The sequence below is a fragment of the Lepeophtheirus salmonis genome, chromosome 5, assembly GCF_016086655.4.
Source record: "Lepeophtheirus salmonis chromosome 5, UVic_Lsal_1.4, whole genome shotgun sequence".
In the NCBI taxonomy this organism is placed as follows: domain Eukaryota; kingdom Metazoa; phylum Arthropoda; class Copepoda; order Siphonostomatoida; family Caligidae; genus Lepeophtheirus; species Lepeophtheirus salmonis.
The window spans coordinates 71,954,980-71,978,002 of record NC_052135.2 but is presented as its reverse complement, the minus strand read 5'-3'; the positions used below and the strand labels follow the sequence as shown (position 1 = coordinate 71,978,002).

Below are 23,023 nucleotides of genomic sequence, written 5' to 3'. Positions count from 1 at the left end.
TTTTCTGTAGATTGAGAAATTAAAAATGTTTAAATTATCTTACAGATCCTATTTGAGAAGGTTCTTTATCTGTAGTGGGAGTAAAAGAACCCGGTGTTTCTTTTAATAAAGATTCCTTTGGGGTCATGGCAGACAAAACTTTCTGAATGATTTCTCTTTGATCCTCCTTATTTTCATTATTTTCAACAACAGGGACAATGCTGGGACGTCTCAAAAGTACATTGAAGTTATCTCCACTAGTTCCTGACGTCTGGCGAAGAAATAAATTTTGATCCTTTGACGATTCATGAATTGAATTAGAATAGGGAAGCCGTGATGATAGGGAAGATACTAGCTGATCTGTTTGCATTCCAGTTGTCGTTGATACCGGAGTAAGTATGAGAGGAGGCTTTGGATAAATTTTATCTGGATATGAATAAACATAATATTTACATAAAGATGGATTGAAACGACTTAAAAAATACATTCTCTCAAGTAATATAAAATTAATAAATGTAAATATACTATGGTATTTAATTAACTATTTTCTTTTCACCTAGTAGGAAAATTAACTCAATAGCTACGATCCTTAGACGTTACTTTAAGCTTTGTTTGTAAAGCCAACAAAATTGTTTAAGTAATTGAGTTCATTTCTTCAAAGAAAAAAAAGTGTTTTACTTGCAAAAGTTATAGTAAACTATATATAGCAATGTGTTTAAATCAACAAGTTTTTTGGACTATAAATATATTTTAGATAGGTTTTTATTGTTAAACTTCCTTGTGTACAACATTTTTTGTAGTTTCTGTCCGTTTGATGTAAATACAATAATATCTGCATCCTCTTTTGACACTCTTTAAATACAACATACAATTGACCATTTGAAAATACTAATTTTTCGTAAATATAAAGCAATTTTTTCATATGTTTGACCTTGTGATTTACTTAATGTCATTACCATTGCTGGCTTAATTGAATTGAAAAAAAAATTCTTATAAGAGAAAGTGAAAACTCATCACTTCCAGAAGTAAGGACGATTCAAAAATTTAATACAGTTACAATATAGGATGTTATTTCTCAAACAAAATGAAGATACATACTATGACTAACTCTCTAATCCTTTCATTAATTCCCTTTTTAATTTGTATACAATATATGCTTTCCTGGCTAATATTCTGTCCAGCCTTGAAAACGAACGGAGGCATTATCTTTCTGTCACGTGCCAAAACGCCAAGGACCATTGTTTGGTCCGGATATTTTGTGTTATAAACCCCTTGGACCTCTTCTTTTGTTTCCACAAGCCAGCATTCGATTTTTTTTTCAACCCCTTTTTCAGTTTGCCCAATAATAAGTTTTATAATTGCTTGTGCAATTTCGAATCGCAAACCCATAATTTAAAAAAAAACGTTTGCGACACGGGGAATTTATCTTGTATTATAAAAAAAATAAAAATATTTATACAAAAACAAACTTATCCTCTATAGCCCAAAATATGATTTTGATCGGAATGAAAAATAGTCCACGTGCATAACTCCAAATTATGAACAATTTTTAAATCTGTCTAAAGTATATGTCTGTCTCCATTTTTAAAATAAATACATTTATACAATAGTCTTCCTAATCAGGCGAACATCTGACACACTCATAAATTATTTGAATTATAGTCGTAAAGGAATAATCAATAATGATTATATCTCAACATCCCTCGTCGATGGACATGGGACACGTTGTATAACAAAAATTCTTTAAATTAATACAGCACCTTAAAGATAATAAATTATAGTAGGACGTTGGTGCTAAAAGTTGGTAATTATTTTTGAACTTTACGTTTGAAAATTATATCTCCCCTAAAAGTTGAATAATATGTCAAAAAGTAAAATAAGAAAAAATGATCTTATAACTTATGCTTTCGTGATAATATTGGAAGTTTTTAGCATTGTCATAAACTTGTTTAACGAAATTTCCACTTTTTTAACCTTAAATTGAAATGGTGTTTTCTGTAAATTGTTTTTACTCCAAAAAATATTTAAACAACTTTTATAAGTCAAAGGTTATGGGTTTTTTTTATATTATTATTAATTATATTTATAGCATCTCCATTGTTATACTTCTTTTTGCGTCAAAAGGTGTAATAAAAAAAAATCATAACGTATAATTTGTACACACATGTTTTTTATATCTCTTTTAACAGATACAATGTCTTGTAAATAAATAAAAAAGTTAAATGGTTATTTTTTATAGTTTAATTCATTACAAATTTTTTATTGCATTGGTAAAAGAAGTAAAGAAGTACCACTTCATAATAATAAATAAAATCATTGAAATAAATAAATATTTAAAAAAAATTGTACAAGTCAACATAAAAATCTTTGAATTTAATTTTTAATTTTTGTAGTACCTATCGCGTTGATCAGGAATCTGTAATTAATATTTTTGTATCAAATTTGGCTATGAAGAATAATCCATAATATTTTTTTTTTAAATCTACTGATTTTATAAGGGAGTCATATTTAAAAAAACAAAACAATATTTCAGATAAAAGTTAGATTGTTCTTTATTGAATTTATGCTTATTTTAAGTATATGCTTTTTAAATTACTGCTTAAATTCAGCTATAGTGAAAAAGCTGGATAGAAGGAACAAATTCCTAACTTTGTTTTATACACTAATGTGGATGACTTCAGCATTTGCAGCAGATGGTTCAGTAATTGACATGCAATTGTCTTATGTTATTGTCCAGAAGAATTAAAAATGATTTAGTAGATGTCGTGATGAAGGAGTTACATAATCACATTTGGCATTTGACACAGGAGTTGGTTCTGTTCACTCTATTCAGCAATTTTTTAGATGATGATCAAAAGAGGAATAAAGCTCTGATATTATAAGCATATTAGATGTGATTATCAAATACTAAGGAAAAGCAATTGAAACGTCCAAAAATCACCATACTTTTAAGAATATGGTTTTAAAAATAATAATGTTTATATTTTTCAATTGTTTTTACACCAAAGGAATTTGTTTTAAAACATAATGATTACGGTCTTATTTACCACGCTGTTACTTTAATAATACAAAAATACCCTCTTATTTTGTTGACAGCTGCCAATTCCCTTTTCTCACTTGATACGTTATGGCTATTTGATAATTTATCCTTTTTTCTTAAATTACTAAATTATAGTATAATCGTGTTCTGTCTCCAAAAAGACATAATTAATATTTCTTGTTAATCTTGTTGATTTTCTGATTATTAAAAAATGCCAGAAGTTACCATAATTTCACTTCTCCTCTGAGTACTCACTGAAAATTATAAATTCATTAATAATAGTATTATATAATCCTTATATGTTTTATATCAAAATTATTTTTATAGAGAAGTTATGTTTTTCAAGAAAAATATATTTAGAGAGAAAATAAATTATTAAAGAATAAAATATTGAATAAATTTGAAAAACTACATTAATTATATTCAAAAAACATTTTACTATTATTCCCGTACTGAAGCACATACCGCAAAGGGAGTACCGCAGTTGGTACAGAACAGTGGTATGGCATTCTGTCTCAGCCCTAGTATATATGTTATTCATTTCAAAAATGGTGGATAATAAATATTAGAATGATAGCCTGGTATTACTTAAGATATAAATATTAGTTGGTATAATTGAATTATCTAACTACCAGTTGACTTTATGCCTTTTTTTTTTTTTTTTTTATAGAGAAAGTTGCATAATGCAATACAAATAAGGACGTGTTACAAAAGGGCACTTGGTTATAGAAGGTCTAGTTAAGCTACAATATCAATTTGAATTAATTTTACAAAGGAAAATATCCATAGGAGGTATTCATTATTCATAGCTTCATTATTTACCAATTTATATTTTTAAAGTCTTTTTTTTTTTTAACAATATAATTCAATATCACAAAACTTAAAAAAGTAAACTTCAATAAATATATGCTTAAAAAAAAATAACTTTAAATCTAAAATCCCTCTCAACCTGATATTTTAAAATCTAATAATCTTATAACGAAACCCTATTTAATTATTCATCAAATAAACTTCTTTGATGTAAAAAAATTAGAAAAAATACAATTTTTTTATAATTGATTAACCACAAATCTTCTTAACCCTATAATGGCATTTGTATAATATTAGATACATGAGTTTTGGAATCTTGGATTTGAGCTAGCGACAAATTTTTAAAGAAGTTACATAATGTATGTTATTGTAAAAATATTATCATGTTAAATGTAACATATTTCTATTATAAAAAAAAAAAGATTATCGGTTTTGTTAATTTATTTTTTGTATCTACTCTATCCTTGATTGTATCAAGCAATCAGTAAAATTGCCTTAACCTTTAGAAAATAAAGATAATATTATTAAACTTCAAAAAGAAAAAAAATTCCTATTTAATTATTTTCTTTTTTAATAATTATCATCTTTAAGTTATATTATAGATTGTGGTTATTTTTCTTGTTAAAATATAAATGAAATATTTACATTCTAAATTTAAATTTATATTATTGTAAAAAGATTATTAATAAGAAAACAAAAAGTAATTTTACAATTTTAAAAAATTTTCTGGTGAAGTTAAATAATGTTTTTTATATTTAAAAAACGGTCTAGGCAATTACTTATTTATTTCTACAATCAAGAAAATTAGAGTGACAAATAAATAATTATCGATCAACATAATCTTATTTTGCTCATAAAATATATTTTTTAATAACATGTATTTAAAATTACGCCAAAAAAATGTTTTGCTTCATACATGTTAAGAAATTTTAATTGTGCTATAGGTAAACTTTTATCCAATTTGCAAACATTTGTATTCTACTTACCTAGCTGCAGTACCAAAGTTTTGAAAAGGATTTTTAATTTCGAGGGCAACTGCATCATCTTAATAGACAGTTTACATAAACTCTGAATTATGCGAATATTCATATCAAAATTAGATTGCGCATCAAAAAGATATAATTTGTGATTGATAAAGTTGAAATATTATAATTTTAATTAGTAAAATTTTTAAATTTTTTTTACAAATATTAATTACTTTTAATGAACTTTCACTTCCAAAAATGAACTCCTTAATTTGAATGAGATTGACTGTGATATATGGTGTAACAACTATTAATACATTTAAAGCAGCACGTATGCCTTAAATTAAAAAAAGGCAATAAGACAAAGCAAAAGAACGACTTATAGTGAACAGATTAATCAAATTCTCTCAACCTAGATAAAAATTGCAAAAATCGTAAATGAATTCAAGAAAATAGATTTTTGCATTTGGAAAAGTTGCATTTAATCTGAAATATGTGTCATATTGCAATTTTCCACATTATAGTATATGTAAAAGAGATTTTAAGCAATTTTAACAAATCTGAGGTGCATAAACTCATAGTTAAGTAACGATGGGTTTAAAAACCAGACTCTGATGAAATACTTATTTCTTTTTCGGTATGTATTAGGAAACTTTTGGAGCCTACTTCTATATTACACAAACTATTTTGATACAAGAAAAAACTTTTCCAATATCTAGATATCAAAATTAGGATAAAACTGATCATATCCCCTCAAAATGACCCACACTCCCCAACAAATAGTATACCCCAATGTGGAAGATAAAGTGATAAACTTGGGTTCAAAAAATGTGTTTTACTTTAAGGTGAATATTTTAAAATAGAAGGTTTTTTTTTTTTTTAATAGAGACTATTCCAATTAATAATATTAAAACTTTCATAATCAAATATTGTCAGAAAGTAGGGAAAGAAAAGCATAGGGTATTTGTTTTTTTCCGTGCGAAAGTGAGTTTCAAGCAAATCATGAAGGTAGTCGGGTGCTCCTTGAATCTTATTGATAGTATTAAAAACATGTTGGCTTATAGTCAGAGCCTTAATAAGTCCCCTGGCAGCGTTAGAGACCGGAAAACTAGGATCCTGGTAAACATGAATACAAAGATCAACATAAGTCCGACCAAACCGATCAGGCAGAATGCCAAGACTATCAATGTCAGTGATTGGGCTGTGAGAGAAGTTTAAGGATTTGGGGAATGTCTCTTATGCACACGACATTGGCAACTGTCGTCCAGGTCAAGAGAGGCAAGAAATTGTTGACTTAATTAAAGCATAATGAGTCAGTTTGGCCACCCTCCCCGCTACATTGTTCCCTTTGGACATAGTGAGGAGCTACCCCTTAATGAAATTTGGATCACCTCAAGTCTTCCGATGAGCAGAAGTATATGACCATGTCCTAGCCATTCATCATGAAGTGCTGCAGTGGCTTTAGACCCCAGTTGTAGGCCATGGTAGCCGCCAAGGGATATCATTTTGAAAAATAAAAAGATATATCAATAAAGAAGTCTGTGATAAAGCCTAAATGTTGTACACCTTTTCATTCATTCAAAAATTTACCCCGTTCGTTTTTTTATCAAAAGTCCACCGTTTACCTTGTTCACTGTAGAACCCCAATTCCTTAAGTCTCTTATATTACTATTTGAAAAGATGTATAAATAAATATTGTTCTCAATAACAAACAAATTTTATAACACATAGGTTACTTACGTTATCCGACACTTGACTGACACACACAAAGTAATAATATTTAAATTGAGGAAGTAATATAAAAAAATGATACATTATGTATATATATTGTATACCGTCTGTTTGTAAAGTAAGAGGATAGGTTTTCATATGATTCCTCTTTATAATGTCAATTGTAGAAGCAGAAGAAATAATGTGCCCCTCATTATCACGAATTGATACGACTTTTAGGTCCTCTTGACTTGAGTTTTCACTTTTGACACGATTTTTGCAACTGAAAATGTATACAAAAAGATAATGTTTTTAGTTAATTATAAAAAATCATGAAAGTATTACAAAAAGAAAAAAATTAAGAAAAATAAATATGTCAAATATAAATTTTTTTTTTCTAGCGGTTGTTCCCAACATTGTTCAGAGTAATTAGTTGTCGAAATACAGACTGACAAATTTATCTTGAATACCTTTGTTATATCCCCCCCCCCTTTTTGTTTTTTAATCTTTTTGTGGTCTTTACTTTATTTAAAGATCCCTTGCCATGTTTCTTGAATGTGTCTTAAAGTCATTCGAAAACTTGCCCTACTACTTTCTCCGTTCCAAAGGCCAGAAGTAGTCGCATGACAACATCGATATAGATCTGCCAATGTAAATAACCTAATGAAACTTGAAGTACAGTCTTATGAATGGTTGTCGAATGTTCGACATACTTTCTCAAACCTTTCGAGTTAGTCATTTTCAATTTTTTGAGTGATGTATGTTCAAAACGTTGAAAGGATCTCATTCAAATGAGCTATGGCATATCTTATGGATCTAGGATTCATTGTTTTGATGTTATGAGTATAATTAATAACCCTCTTTCTATTTTTTACTACTGAGAGCCACTAAATCTTAATATATTTGCGAAGAAGACATCATATTTAGAAAGAAAATATGTTTTCTTCTTATGAGGATGAGTCAAATATTCATCAACATCATCTTATTTTGATGCATCCCCTTCAAACTCTAGATCTTGCAATCCTTTCTTATCAAATACATATTTACAAGTTACTTTTGGGAAGAGTTTTTCTACGTAAATATTGCATTTCAAATATATTTGTCACTCTAAATCTACTGATACGAGAATTAGAGAACTACATATGTATTTGGTATTATACAAGAATGGTGTATTTTTATTCCTTCGAGGTTTCTAACATCTGCATAGATTTTCAAAAATTGTTTATTATGTAAAATATCTTTCATAATATCCTGGTCAAAATTCTTTTTTTCTAAAGTAGATGTCTATTTAGGAAAATACAAGTAATTTCAAGTCTGAAAAAGGGTAAAAAGTAGAATTTTGCGTATGTTAGAGCTGAAAATAGGTCATTTTGACCTGTACAACGGAACAAGGGTTAAAACAACGCATTGAGTCTTTGATTCATGTTTAATTGATAAAATTTGCATCGACGGGACAGTGGTGTCCCGTATTGTGACTTATTTGTCATTGCTTTATTTTTCATGATATTTAGGATATTTTTAAATTATTACAACGAATAATAGTAGATATCTAAAATTTATGTATAACATTTTATGATAGTACTAAATATTCGTCCTATATAAATCTTTAAACTTTTTCACTTCTTGGAATTCGATAAAATATATTTTAATTATTTTAATTTATGTATGGATGATTTAAATTTTTGATTGCTTGTTTAATATTTTTCTAGTATAAGGAGTAATTGTTAATTTTTTTTAGCTATGCTTTGATGAAAAACGCAAATTTTATTGCAGTTTAAAATTGTTGGGACACTGTTGTCCCTCTGGGTTATAAAAGATACTTTTTTTCTCTTTTAATTAAATTTTAAATTTGTTCAGGATGACACATGTATCCTTGGTTTTTGTCACTTTAGACTATTCTTATTAGGCTATTCTACATTAGTAGATAGATTAGCATGTAATATATATTCATAGAAATATTTTTTATGAATACTATATTATTAAAAAGTAGAGTAATTCATAAAGGGAAAGAATACAAAGAACAAGATACTTTAAATCTTTTAGCTGCACTATTGGTGATACTGAAGTTATAGCTGATGAAGAGGTTACAATAGAAACAAATTCAAAATATGCTTCATTGACTACTGAGGCTGAAATTGTTATTATGATACTTTGAAATTATCACTTTGATACTAATATCAAAGATGATAAGAGTGAAACATAAAATAAAGTTAAATCACTGAAAGTCTATCTGAACAAAAGGTTCACAAATTTTCGTCCTACAATTGTAAAGCTCTGCAACAAAAGCATGGGAAAGTCGATCTCCTGGATCAAAAAACTGCTTTATACCACTAACATACCATCAACACGATTTTATTCAAGAATCTTCTTTGATCTTCTAGATATAGTATATGTAAATGGCTATATCGTTTTTAACATTAAATATCCAAATAAATTATCGATTCTTGACTTCAAATTTGTTATTGACAAGAGTCAGATTAGATATTATAAAAGGCGTATGAGTGTTACCCAATCGTCTAGACCAACAAAAGGAGAAATGTATCTTTAATAATGGACAATCGTAATGGACAGTTTCCGGAGTTTAAACGAAAAGAAAAAGATGTGCAAGCAAAAATATAGAAAATCAAACTTTAGTCATTTGCATGGCTTTTAATCTTGCTTGGTAAGTTCTATAAATTGCTTTGTCATGCTTCACATATAAGCACTTATTATAAAAATATTGATCAATTTTTCATTGTAGAATTATTACTTGTTTGAATGATAAATAAATAATTAATACATGTTAAAAATTCAACTCTAAAGCATAAATTTAGTACTTTGTTTATACATATTAAAAAATTACGGGGTGCACCCAGAGAAAAATGATCTTTTATTACCTAATACTGATGTAGAATAATTTATATTAGGATTTTCGAATAAAAATATATAGTTATTGTATAGGTGAATTAATCTAAATTGAGTGATCATTTTAATTTATTCCAATTGAAGAGAATTCATAGCAGTCATATTTAAAAATAAAGTTGTGAATAATTAACAGGATGTAAAAGTTGAATATACTGTCAAAATAAATTACCAAACTCTATTTGAAATAAAGAAATATCAATCAATTTTCATTATGTGCTGTATTTTTAGTTTGAATTGTTGCAAAAATAATGACTTGTTGCATTAATGTAGAAAATACATCTACGAACTCATGCTTAACATGTTGAATAATCCACACTTCCGTTTTTAATCAATCAGACAGGGTAAAAATTATATAAGTTAAAGGTATGTACATATTCAAACAAATATCCTCTCTCTATAAATAAAAAGAAGAGAATGAGTCGTGATTGTATGTTGAAAAACCACATATATGGAACGGACAATAACTATCTATGAATAGTAAACGACGTTGAGCTTTCACCTTGCAATTTCTATGTCTCACTGCTTCGTATTTGATTAATATCTTCTCTAAATAAAATGCTCACTGTACATACTTATATTGCAAACATTTTTTTTTTTCCTGCAATAACTCAACAGTTATTTAAGTTATATGGCATCGTTATAATTTACATGTATACTTATGTCATATAATAATATGTAATCATATGTATTTTTTATTTATTTTAAGGCATCCCCAAACTACGAGTAAATGTACCATTAACATATATTTGTTACATGTATTGTTATAATATACATTGTAAGTTTATTTTTTATGATCTACTATTATAATCTTGATTAAACTTTCAAGAAGCTTAAGCTTGAAAGTGTTATGGGAACTTTGTTCTACCATTATTAACAACTAAACGTTGGTTGACTAACTTCAAATTTTGTCGTAGAGACAGAATGATGAAGAACGCAATGGACGTCCAAATGAGAATTTAACAAAAACATTAAAAATTTAAAAATGTTGAACAAACTATTTTTAAATCAAACCAAGCTTTATAAAAATGTAAAAAATTAACTATAACCTAATAATATTATCTTTTAATTTGTCAACTTTATTAAGAATAACTGTAGCTCAGTTTTCTTTTAGTAGTCAATTTAATTCATAAAAAAAAGTTTCAGATATAAACATGTAAAATAAGAGCACCAACAGAACAACACTATCAAATCTCAAAAAATGATGGAATCGTTGTAGCTCATGGACAACGCGCTTGGGAAAAGTTATTCTCTTGAATTCAATGTGCATTCGCATCCAGGCGATTCCTAGAGAAAGAAATATATTTTCTGTTTATGGATTTTACAAAAAGATTCCTTAGTCAGATAGAGTAAATTTAATACTACATATAATGTTTACTTATACTAAATCAGTGCAAGTCCATCTTACCAATGAAGCTATGTTACTTTGCTAAAGAAATTTGGTTAATTTTATGTACCTGCTTTCATTGTTAAGATGGACTTGCACTGATTAAGTATAAGTATGAAGAAAAGTGTCTATGTTGGAGAATTAGGGGCATTTGATGTTAACCTGAGTAATAGCAGTGGAGTTACGAATTTATCCCGTTGTACAGATATGATAATAGAAATAAATTTCTTCATAATGGAAAGAGCAGGGAAGTGCATGTATTGCTGTATTAAATAATTTCCCACAATCTTTGCAAGGAGCATTAGAAAATAGACATTCTGTGGAGATTTGAGATTGAGAAATAGACCTTTTTCCATGATTAATTTTCGAAATAAAGGTCTTGATTCTCTTTTTCTACGATATCAGTAGGTTTTAATCTTTTCAAACTTGTTGCATATTTGTTCTGCATCTTCCTTAAAATTTGATTTGAAACACATTCTCAAATGTCATGAAATGGGCATTAAATAAAATTCTGCGACTTTCAAGAATGGGTAAAAAAATTACCATAGTTGAATATTGAGTTGTAGCCTAAATACTGAATTGGACAAATAATATTTGATAAAGCCATCCACTCCAATTTTCTGCCTTCTACAAGGTATATACTAAATAAACTTCCTTATGCAATTTTATCTCACCACGTCAATGATCGAGGACAATGAAAAATACGGCATTCCTTCCATAAAATCCTTCGAATAGCTGCTAAAAATAGATTTAAAAAAATACCAGATGATTATTTATGATATTTGTTCCAAGCATAAGCCAAGTGTAACAAAGACTTCATGAGATAAGAGATCGCCACTCAACGTTCAGATGTTGCGTAAGATCAAAACAACTTTTTGGTATATTTGAGGGATTATTCTGGTGAGTAGACATAGTTTTCCTCCAATAAGAGATTTAGGTCTTTTGATTAAAGATAAATAAAATCTATAAAACAATCGATTGAGCCAGCTAGATTCAATTCCAGTTGCTTTCTCAGCCAGAGCCAGGGAATAGCTTTTGCTTTGAAAGTTGTATGAGGAATTATTAAGAAGTTATACAGATCGATTCTCTTATGAAGATTAAATTTTCCCCTAGAATAGATTGCTGAATTAACATAATTATGCAGAAACGTCCAGTTCGAAACAGAGGCACTGTTTCTGTCCCATCCGATCCCAATCTGCAATATGATAATTTTTATCCGGATTTCATTAGCCAATAGGGGAATCGTGGTTTTTTTATTGTTGATTTTAAAACCGGATCTCTGTTCATATTTTTTGATTTAGCCCATAACAATTTCAATCTGTTTGGTTAATTGTCTTTCAGAATTGTCTTTTAACATTATCATGACGTCATCGGCATACATATCAATTATATGTTTTGAGTTCCCAAAATCTACTCCAAAACCTTTAAACTTTTTTAAAATAAAGGGAGCTGAAAAATAGCTTGACTGACAACTTTTTTTCAAAGCTATAGATAGGTTAACTCTTCCTATCACCCATAAATACTACTGATGCTCAATAAAAGAGAAGAGCTCTGACAGGATCAAAGTATCTATTAGGAAGGTTTTTTTACTCTGTTCATAACATGATCATGTACAATTGAAATAAAAGACTTGCTAAAGTCAAAAGCAAATAGAAACTCCAAAAGTTTCCCTTTTCTGCAAAATATCAATGGTGGATTGTACAGTCTTTTAATTGACCAAAAATCATTTCTTCCCTTGAGGAAACCTTTTTGATCCCTTTATATTTTGGAATTTAAAAAATTGGTTCGATTTCAGTTGCGAGAACACCAAAAACACCTCATTGAGCACTGTAATGAGTCTCCAAATATTAATGTCCGTTGCCAAACTTTTCTTAGGAGTAAGAGCAATCCGGCCTTTAGTAACTGATTTCGGAAGCTTCCCATATATTTTCATGGAATTTCCCAGTTGGGCGAAGTATTGAACTTCCTCATCCACGCATTGGGGAAAATTTTTCTACCCTTACCATGTGTTCCAGAAGCTTCATTACCATTAAAATGTTTTTTTTATTTGGAAATGAGATATTCAGTAAAATTGTATGCGTTCCTGATTAGGATTGAGGAAAATTAGCTCTATCACCACCAATAAGCCTTTGGAAGCGCGCATGATAAGTTTTTAAAATTACTTTTGGGTCAGTGATGTTTGGTCACTTTCAATAATTTTCTTGATAATTGTAGTCGATCAATCTTTTCAGACCAAATTTGTAAGTATTTTGATGGATTAGTTTCCAACATGGTTTGTACTTTGTATTCTGTCTCAGCTATCGCTGTGGTTCAAAATTGGTTTGCAGTATCTTTTGTAATTGTTCGTAAAAAGAAAAAACCATTATCTAAAACATGTTCAAACTCCTTTTGGAACATGGAAGTTTTCCTATTTTTCCTAAGAGTATGTTGGATCTAACTGTGTAAAACAATAAATAAGCGATCTTTTTGGGTTGAAAAGAAGGGTTATAAATCAGAAATACTCGTGTTTGCAGTATTTTGATACAAAATTTGTCTTCAATTTTTAGTCTGATTATGCTCAATATCGATGTCCATCATTTTGTGATCTGATTAAGGATGAGGGCAATAGCCTACATTTATTTTCTTTTTGAATTTAGAGGATCGAGCAAGTGCCAAATCGTTCTGTGAAGAGTAGCTCTAAGATGAGTTTAGACAGAACTCCAAGATTTATCTAATGAGTTTTTGAATAATACAAATCTACATTTAGATCACCAATAATCAAGAGACGATAAATGTCGTTTTTGCACATATTGATAATGACATAAAAGAAGGCACTTAACCATAGGTCCATAAATATTTAATATGTAAAATTCCCACTTATTGTCGGGATGAATATTTTATGCACCTCACTTGAGTTTGGTAATTCCTTTTTACACTTTGGGTTATTGATTGACTTCGAGACAAAAGGCAGAACCACATCTCGTATTTAGCAAGATTACTTTATTCACTCCTATATTTATTTTTTGATCTCTAGAAAGGGGTAGTTTGTAAAAATCATATATACTTGATTGATATTAAAAAGGCATTGAGGTCTTAAAATATAAAAACTAAAAATAAAACCTAACTTATTGGAATTTTATTTGGACATTTCTGCGGTGGAAGACCCGAATTCGTGGAATCTTTTAGAAGCCGAACAATTCCTTGTCTTTGAAAGTAGAATAAGATCTGGATTTAGCAGCAATTTTTTTTTTTTTTTGATTACAATTATTAAAAGTGGAACTCTCGTCTTTTGAAAAGACTAAACTACTTCGCCGTTTGTTTGAGCACACAATGACTTATCAATTATCTTAACTGTATCTACTGAGGAGGACTCCAGGGCATTGGTATCTCTTAGTGAAAGGATTTTTTTTTCTTTCAAAAATCGGTGAAATTTTTTTATATCCTCACATGGAGCTAATTTATAAATATATCTATATTTTTTTTTAATTTTCAGAACTGGTTTTGCAGATTTGCAGAACCACACCGTGTTCATATGATTACACTAGGCATATTAAGGTACAAAATTTATTCTCAACACATTTATTCTTTTTAGCAACTTTGGTAAAATAAATATTTATTTTTGATTAAATAGAAGAAAGCATTATATACAGAGGCTCAAACAACATAAAGAAAATCCTGTTGGAACTGTTTTTTTACAAAATTGTCCCTGACACCTTCTCCGACTTTTTAAACAACATGGCTAACATTGTCAAATCTAAAATCATTTTCTTCTGTTACAGATGTAGATTTTCTCTCATACCTTTTTTCATTACATTGGTATCTTCTTAAGTAACTCACTGCAACAGATCAACAGATTCTAATTGGCTTTTTGTTTAATTCTTTTTTGCTTCCTATAATCTATTCATTTTCGATGGAGGCTTCTATCATCCAAGTGAATAAAGTTCACCACCATTTCTTTCCTCTAATTCCAATTCTTTAACAATTAATATTTTGATCTATTCTATCTCTTTCTCCCACTGACTTGTTATACTCTTTGATTCCTGATGGCACGTCAATTTCCATAAATTTATTTTGCTGTTTCGAACATATCTTACTTTACCAGTAGGATGCTGGCCAAAAACAGTTGAAGCACCGACTAATTTTTACTTCGGATCATGTGGTTCAATAAATTTATCATACTGAACATCATCATTAACTAGTAAAGTATCCAGAATTTTCGTCAGAGTAAGACTTTTTTCCTTCATAAATAAAATATATTTACTGATATATGCCTTGTGTGTTCATATAATCACGCAAAAGTGAAAGTATAAAATCAAGAAGAATAAATTAATTTTACTCTTGTGTTGAATTACATTAATAAATACTAGTCTCCAAAATAGAGGGGTTTTTTTTTCGTTTGGGTAAAATGTTTTTCAAATTTTCAAATAGAACCAATTACCTTCCACAAGAATCCATGACCCATTTTTGTTGTTTGAAGTTGCACCTCAATAATGGTATGAAAATTAAATGCGTGATTTTTTTGTCAAGTGTTTAAAATAAAAACAATAAAGAAGTATACGAATTACATTGTCTATATAAGTTTATTAAGAATTGTCTTGCAACTATCAGTTAATATGAATGCAAACATAAAAACATGTACTGTGATAATATTTACACACTAGTCGTTAATGGGTTAACTTCTGAAGGAACGCTGCTTTTTTTCTCAGTTTCCATATCTTCATGATTTGATTGTTCATTGACGTACACATCAATATTTTCAATAATATTTTTTACTTCAGTCATCCAAACGATTTCATCAGAAGTTTCAACATCCAATCCAACTACATTGGCTGATAAGATTTTACTTGATTCATTAGTATTATCAGCGTCAGAGATACTTTATTCTTGAAGAGCTTCTCATTCTAAAATAAGAGATGGATTTGACGGAGAGTCAGTTTTTTTACTATCGCTAGAAAAAATTTGTGAAAAAATTTTCCTCTATATTCCAGAATATTCGTTCAGCATTATTACAACCATGTTTTTTATGTCCATGACCATAACAGTTTTGACACTGCAGCTTGACGCCTTTAAATTTAAGTCTTATTAAGTAACCATCCAAAGGAACTGTCTGTGGTATATTAGCAGGATCTTCAACATCTTCCACAACGTAGCATAGAATTTGCAGATTGAAAAATGACATTGTTATAACATTGCTTTCTTTGGCTTAAAACGTCTGACTTAATTATAATAACAACTGTTTCAATTAAGAATTATCTGTTTGATAAATTTTAGATACATATTTATTGGTGATAGGTAATGTGTTTTCCAGTAAATTCATTCCATTCAAGGGGGATATTTAGTGACGTCATGCGGCTGATATTTATCAACTAGTTAGCAGTTTTTTGTATCGTTATAAAAGGAAAGTTGAACACTGTGTAGTCGACTTTAGAAATTAGTGATGACTAGTGATAGATGTGAGACGGGCATGGTTGATTTATAGTATTTATGGATTATAAATGACGTCATCAAACATATTTTATAGGAAGCAGGAATTGAATCCAAATCTATTGAATTTAGAATTTCAGGCGTTTGGGAAAAGAATGTCTGCTGGACCTCTCATACAAATTTGTATTCACTCTGAGCTACCATCAAGACTGTGTGGTACGCCATTGACACTTTCTTCATTGTCCAGAACTGGCAATCTCTTTGGCGTAGTGTCGAAAACGTTCCTTGTAGAGGACATATTGATTAAAAAATGTAGTATTTAAACACATCACAATTTGGTTGTGTTTTGGTTTTCCTTTATTCCGTAAGAATTATTTCTTTAAAGTCAATCATGCCTGAATATTTTTTAGGTCCCCACTTTTTATTTGTAAATAAAAAAAATATATAAAATTTGGATTTTTCATTTTCTTAATTTCGGTTTCAGATTGTTTAATATTGACTCACCACATTTGTTAATGTATCATGCTTTAAAGTAGTATGCGAAATGCGATTAAGTATTATATGTATATATAAATCTTTGATAAGTTATATTTATTGTACATTTTCTCGAGTTACATTTATATACAACTAAATTTATGGATGGCTATTGTTTTCATAATGAATTGTCTACACTTATCTCGAAATAACAGCGTGTAAAAAATTACACTAGTGAACAAATTATTGCCCTTGTATTCAGACCTTGTATTTCTGATTGTTTTTATCAAAAAAAAACACGAAAAGAAAAAGCAAAAAAGTTATGGTTGTTTTGTCTTTAGAGATAAAAATTTTATATATACTATCTAAAAGTATTTATTGTGGTAGTACCAGGAATTGACCAACTAGGCATTTGTTAAATACAAAATTTTTATCATAATTTAGAAAAATTATTGATGTAAATCTTGTTTATTTTTGCCTTTGTTTTTGGAATTGGTAATATAAAAAATGATTTTTTTTTTCCTTAGCAGTTGTTTTTATTATTTAACTCCTGAGCAGTGATCTTTCCTTTCTATTTAAATAATATTAAAACATCATTTAACATTCGTGTGCTATTAAAAACAAAGATTAACCTTGATAATTTGTTGATCGACATAGGATAAATTATTATCATTGTCTTAGTTTATTTCCTTTCCTTTTCCCCCTCCTCCCATGTCACAGTAGTCTGTAGCTGATCTAATGAAACGTCATGACATCTATTTAGCTATTCTCCATAACATTCTTCAAATTGTCAGTATTACCATATTTTGTTATTTAAATCCCAAAATTACTCACAATTTTTATCTCTAAAGATATATCAACAAGAAATTCTCTCGGTTCTTCAGGGGCACACTCACACTTAACTACTGACTAATTATTTGAATACAATAACTTGTAATCTCCCCAAAAATAAAAGAATAATAAAAAGAGTTTGACAAAAAAAAAATATATTTCGTAAGGAATTGTGGTCAACCGTCCGTTCGAATATGCATTGGAAGCCCCACATCTTTAAACAACGTCAACATTACATCAGTAATAGACTTAGTTAAAGTCTTTCGTAACTTAGTTATGAGGGGTTACTCTGAATAGCAGTCCACGACGAAGATATATGTTTTCCTGTTGACCTACATTCGTCCTGAAGTCATGGATTCAAAGGGCCTTGATGCTAAAGATTTTTCAATGATTCTAAAGGTAATGAAGGGCCTAGCTTTAAGCATAAATTACAGCTAGGCATTAACTGTTTCATTTCATTTGACATTCCAGGGCAATAATATAAAGCTTTAGCTCTTTTTTCAAGTTCTGTGAATGCCTTGCTGTGAAGTATGGAGCTCTCCGTGGATTTTTTGACGGCGGCTTGAAGAGGGAACTACAATACGATAACCGTTATAAACTAATATGTTAGTAATTTCATCTATGTAGAGAAGATCCCACTGTTTGGAGAATAATCTTGTTGGAAAGGAATGAAGGAGTTGTTTAGGATTCATATTTTTTATAATTACTGATTTCACAGCTTGATATGATATTCTAGCTATACAGGTATAATTTAAATTTCAATATTAAAACTCCTGGTTGTGAAGCACTTAATGTACGAAACAGATATTTCCATGTATTTTTCATTTGCAGGATTAAATATTGGAGAACAAGATGAGCATAAGTTATTTGGTTCTCTTTCCTTAGGGCCTTCAATGTCAGAACATTATCTGGCCAAGTTCCGCAAAATACGTAAATGGTTTATATCAAAAGCAAAAAGTGGAAATTAATGCAGTGAAGCAAAAAAATCTAAACTGCCTTTTGTGGCTCGATGATAATGTCCCTCAAGTAATTATAATTCTAAACTCCCTCTACATCGATGAGAAATACAAATTCGTATTATAGATTGTTTACTACCGAATATTTATCAGGTAATAAAAATGTCAGGGGGACCACATACAATTTTGGTTAATTTTTTTCAGCATATCATATTATTTCCCATTATCTTTATTACCATTGTGATAAAAAGGGCTTATTTGAAATTAAAAGAAAAATTTCAATTTTATACTATGAGGCAAATCTGAAAAATAATATTTTTTAAATTTTTAAATTTTTAAAGTTTAGCTACAAACTAGGTTGAATACTTTTTTTCTCTATTTATATTTTTCATACAAAAAATAACACTAACCCACGTTGATGTTCTCAAAAACTATATTTATGCAAAAAAACACTGTTTTTTTGAGTAATAAAAGTGATTTTCATGTTCCCTGACAGCAAATTAGTTAAAAACACACCGTTTTGGCAAAAAAAAAAGATGCAAATTTAGGAGTTATATCAAAAGTAATCCATTACATAATAAATAGTTATTTACTCACACTGCAAGTTTGTTTATACTGAAGAGGAGATGAATAAATAATCAATCCGATAAGTGCATGCTTCAGTCATTTCAAACTATTAATATTTAAAGTGTAAAATTTCACAAATACTTATTTATAGATACTAATTGTATTGATTTTTATTTCAACACAATAATAATAATACAATTGTTCAAAAATAAATAAAAAACAAAGTGAGCAAACATTACCTTCCATTGCATGTCATAGATTATTAGTTCAAGCTACCTATTCATCCATGAAAATAATATATTTATAGAGAGTTTTAAATAATATTTTAAGTTTGTTAAATAAAAAAACATGTAATTAATATGTTAAACTTAACATTTTGAATAATTTTTTGGAGGAGAGCTGTTATGACGTTTTATTAGATTAGCTGCAAGCAACTATTAAAGGAAGTAAATATATAAAAGGTTAACCCTGCAATAAGCAATAAAAAATGAAAGAATTGCTCCTTTGTTAATCTTCAATGCTTCTTTGAGTCTGACAGGGACTTACAATATGCGTCATATTTATGTTTACACATAAAGAAAAATGTGTAATATTTTAATCATCATTTGCAATTTTTTTAATATTAGCTTTTTGTTCAAAAAAGATAAAATGATTAACAAAAGAATTTATTTTGCTAGAAATGCTTATGCGCCAGAAGACCTTAACCGAGATTTATAATGAGTGTGTGATTAGAAAGGAATTTAAAGTACTAGAAACAATCACCAAAAAGTCTTGTCAAGTTTGGAAAAGAACAGTAAGTACAAACGCCAATATAATGCGTGTCAAACACTGCCTTTGCTAGAAACCCAGTGATGACAATTCGCAGTATGACTTATAAAATAAATGTGAGCGATGTTACGCTCTGAAAGATCAATAAAGGTAACTTGGGAGCAAAAAATAAAAAAAGGGTAAGAAATATTTCCTTACGACGACCCCAAAGAAAAGAGGTTGTACAGAACCAAACTTTTTTGAATGCGTCCAAGAACATGTGGCCTCCCAGCTACACTGATCTTTACCCATTTGATTATTCCATCTAGACAAAGATCGAGGGAGCTCTCTGCAACAAACCTTATGGGTTTTTTCAGATCTTTGCAGTCTGTCATCAAGGCTGTATGGACTGACTTGTGAAATGAATACCTCCATAAGGTATCTTCAGAATTCTGGAAGAATGTGTATGCCGTCATTGAAGCTGAGGGAGGCCATATTGGATAAAAAAAGTCAATTTTAGTTAAAATTCAGTGGAAATACTCATAGTTTTGTTTTCACTGTCTTAACAAACTTGTTTTTCATAAAGTTTAGAAATAATCTTTAGTTTAAACTTAAATATGACGCATGGTGTTCGCTTATAACTCTTTAACAAATTATTTATCTTACTTTATTTTTATATATGAGCACACCACTAGTGATTATTTTATACACATCTGTTTTCTTTGAAAGAAAGAAATAGTACTGATAACTGCTTTAAATAACAAAAACACACTTGCCAGTATACGAGTGTGGTCTTAGAAGTTTCCAACCTAAAAAGATTCAAAACTTTTTTCCGAATTTATTTTATTTTTCAACATATTCCCCTTCTAATTCTACAATTCTATTATTGTATCGTTTATCTATAAATATAATTGAGGATGCAAATCTTATGCTTTATTAAAATGTCCCTTTTTTGTATGGAATTCTTCATTTGAAGAATCACTTTCTTTTCATGTGCTGTTGCCATAATTTTTTTATTCATGTGTAGTGAACTTTATTTTCTACTAAATTCAATTTATTTAAAACCTGATTGACCATTAGTGTGTGCTCATAAAAGACAAAGGGTAAACTGGAGTATATGTGGGGGAGTTATAATTGTAAATCCCTGTTGGACTCAGAGTAGAATTGAGGATGGACATTGGAGTAATTTTTGTCATGTCTTTTTTTTTTTTTTTATACCTCTCCCAAGATACAGCCAATTATAACTGCTCTCCTAAAATACATTCTTCAAATTGTCAATATCCTAATTTATTTCCTTCTCCTCCTCCTCCTCCCTTGTGACAGTTGACTGTAGCTGCTATCCTCCCCAAATAATTTTAAATTGTCAAAGTTTGCCTTGATCATTTTTTTTTAATATTATTATTTGTCCTATAATACACAGGATTTTTGTAATTAAACATAATAATTTTTATTGATAAGTCCCATCAAACAATCTAAAGTTACTCACATTCATTTATGAGCAATCATGAGTATAGTAAATACTTTATAAAATTGCATGTTTTTTTTTGAAGAATTAAACAATTTTATTTACAGATTTAGAAAATTATAAACACCAAACAAAAATCTCACTCGAGTTGAGATTATATTTAATAATACTTAACCTATATTTTTAGATTTTTTAAATATAAATAAGTTGTTTGTATATCAAATATGTATAGTGTATTTATTTACTTTAATTTCACAAAAATCAATTACCAAATTCACTATTTAGATAAAAGTTTTGTTTACTTATATATTCAGTATCCATGTTACCAATTTATAAAAGAATATAACTTTTTTAACTACAAATATATGAATTTGATTGCACATCTTTAATTTAATCAACTCCTAGTAACTACTCATAGATACACCTTATGTACACTACAAACATGGATGTATATGTAAGTTGAATAAAGTATTAAAACATACATGAACTTAAAAATTTGCAATCACGATATTGATGCATTTTCTGTTTTAGTTTGTTTGCAAAAGGGAAGGAAAAACCAAAAATTATGGTACTATTATTGATTTATATATTTATTTCATATACATAGATATTTACATAATATGGTTTCTCATTTTGGAGGGATTTTATTTTTAGATTACTTGATCCAGTTAGTTAATAATTAATACTGTGAAATAAAAAATGTTATTATTAAACGATGGTGTTCTGAAAATTTTCCTACCTCAATGTGAATATGGCAGCACTCGTAAATGAAAGATATACAACTCTTTTGACAGTTACTCATGAACCTTTTCAGGCCCGTCTTTTTAAAAAAAAATTGTAATCCATAGAAAGAACTTTCTTTCCCTTGACTGTTGTCATTATTAACGATGTAAATATTAATATATTTGTATCCTGGCCTAAACTCCTAAGAAGTGAACTTGCTTTTCCACTATTTTCAATTATATTCAAACCCTGATTGAACATTCGTGTGTACTCATAGAAGACAAAGAGTAATCTTAAAGATTTGTTGCAGAGTTATTTTTGTAAGTCCTTGTTGGACTCAGAATAGAATTGGAGATCGATATCAGAATAATTCTTGGTTTTATAAAATATAAAGAATTATATGCAATATTCTACATTTATTTTATAGAATGACAAAAAGATCTTTGGAGTCAGAAAATACTCGAGAACAGAGTTAAAGAGTAATTCTGACTAGAAATTAGCATCTTTGACTGACTTATTGCAAATTCAAGTCAAGAAGCTATTTTTATATATATTGAGTTCTTGACATAAAGCTTTACCATTCAATGCTTAAAGAAAAACCTCTGCAGAAGTGATAATGCCTATATTTAGGATTATAGCACCCAAGCATTTTTTAGTGTGAGAGTTTTTTTGTTGTTGCCAATCTTTTTTGTTTTCTATAACTATCATTATTCTTTTATTTTCAAAAGAGAATATCTTAGTCACACTCAAATAAGAAAAATACCAGTGATCTTCGTTCCAACAGTACCTAATCTTCAAAATGAATACATAAAAACAAACAAGCATAGAGCATTACTTTTGTGGTAGTAATTCCAAAGTGTTTTTGAGCAATGTTGGAATTCATAAAATAAGTTCATTTAATATGAGAAGAGGAAAAAGTAGAATACCTCGACATGCTCTGATGAAAAATTTAATGTCACTAAAACCAGATTTGTTAATGCAAAATATTGAGGCAATTGTATCTTAGATATGTACAGTTAATTGCCCTTACTGTTAGGCTAAAAAAATTACTCCTTTTTTACTGGA

At 28.8% G+C, this 23,023-nt stretch overlaps 1 protein-coding gene across 1 annotated transcript in view; it reads right to left on the bottom strand.

The window, feature by feature from the left end:
* The window catches only part of LOC121117622 (uncharacterized), a 161,736-nt gene that overhangs the window by 5,597 nt on the left and 133,116 nt on the right, over nt 1–23,023 (bottom strand). Inside the window, exons 4-5 of the mRNA XM_071888944.1 lie at nt 6,630–6,787; nt 44–405 (exon numbers count right to left, since the gene is read on the bottom strand). Coding sequence (XP_071745045.1) covers nt 6,741–6,787 — 47 coding nt within the window. The 3' untranslated portion in view covers nt 44–405; nt 6,630–6,740. The remainder of the gene's footprint in view (nt 1–43; nt 406–6,629; nt 6,788–23,023) is intronic.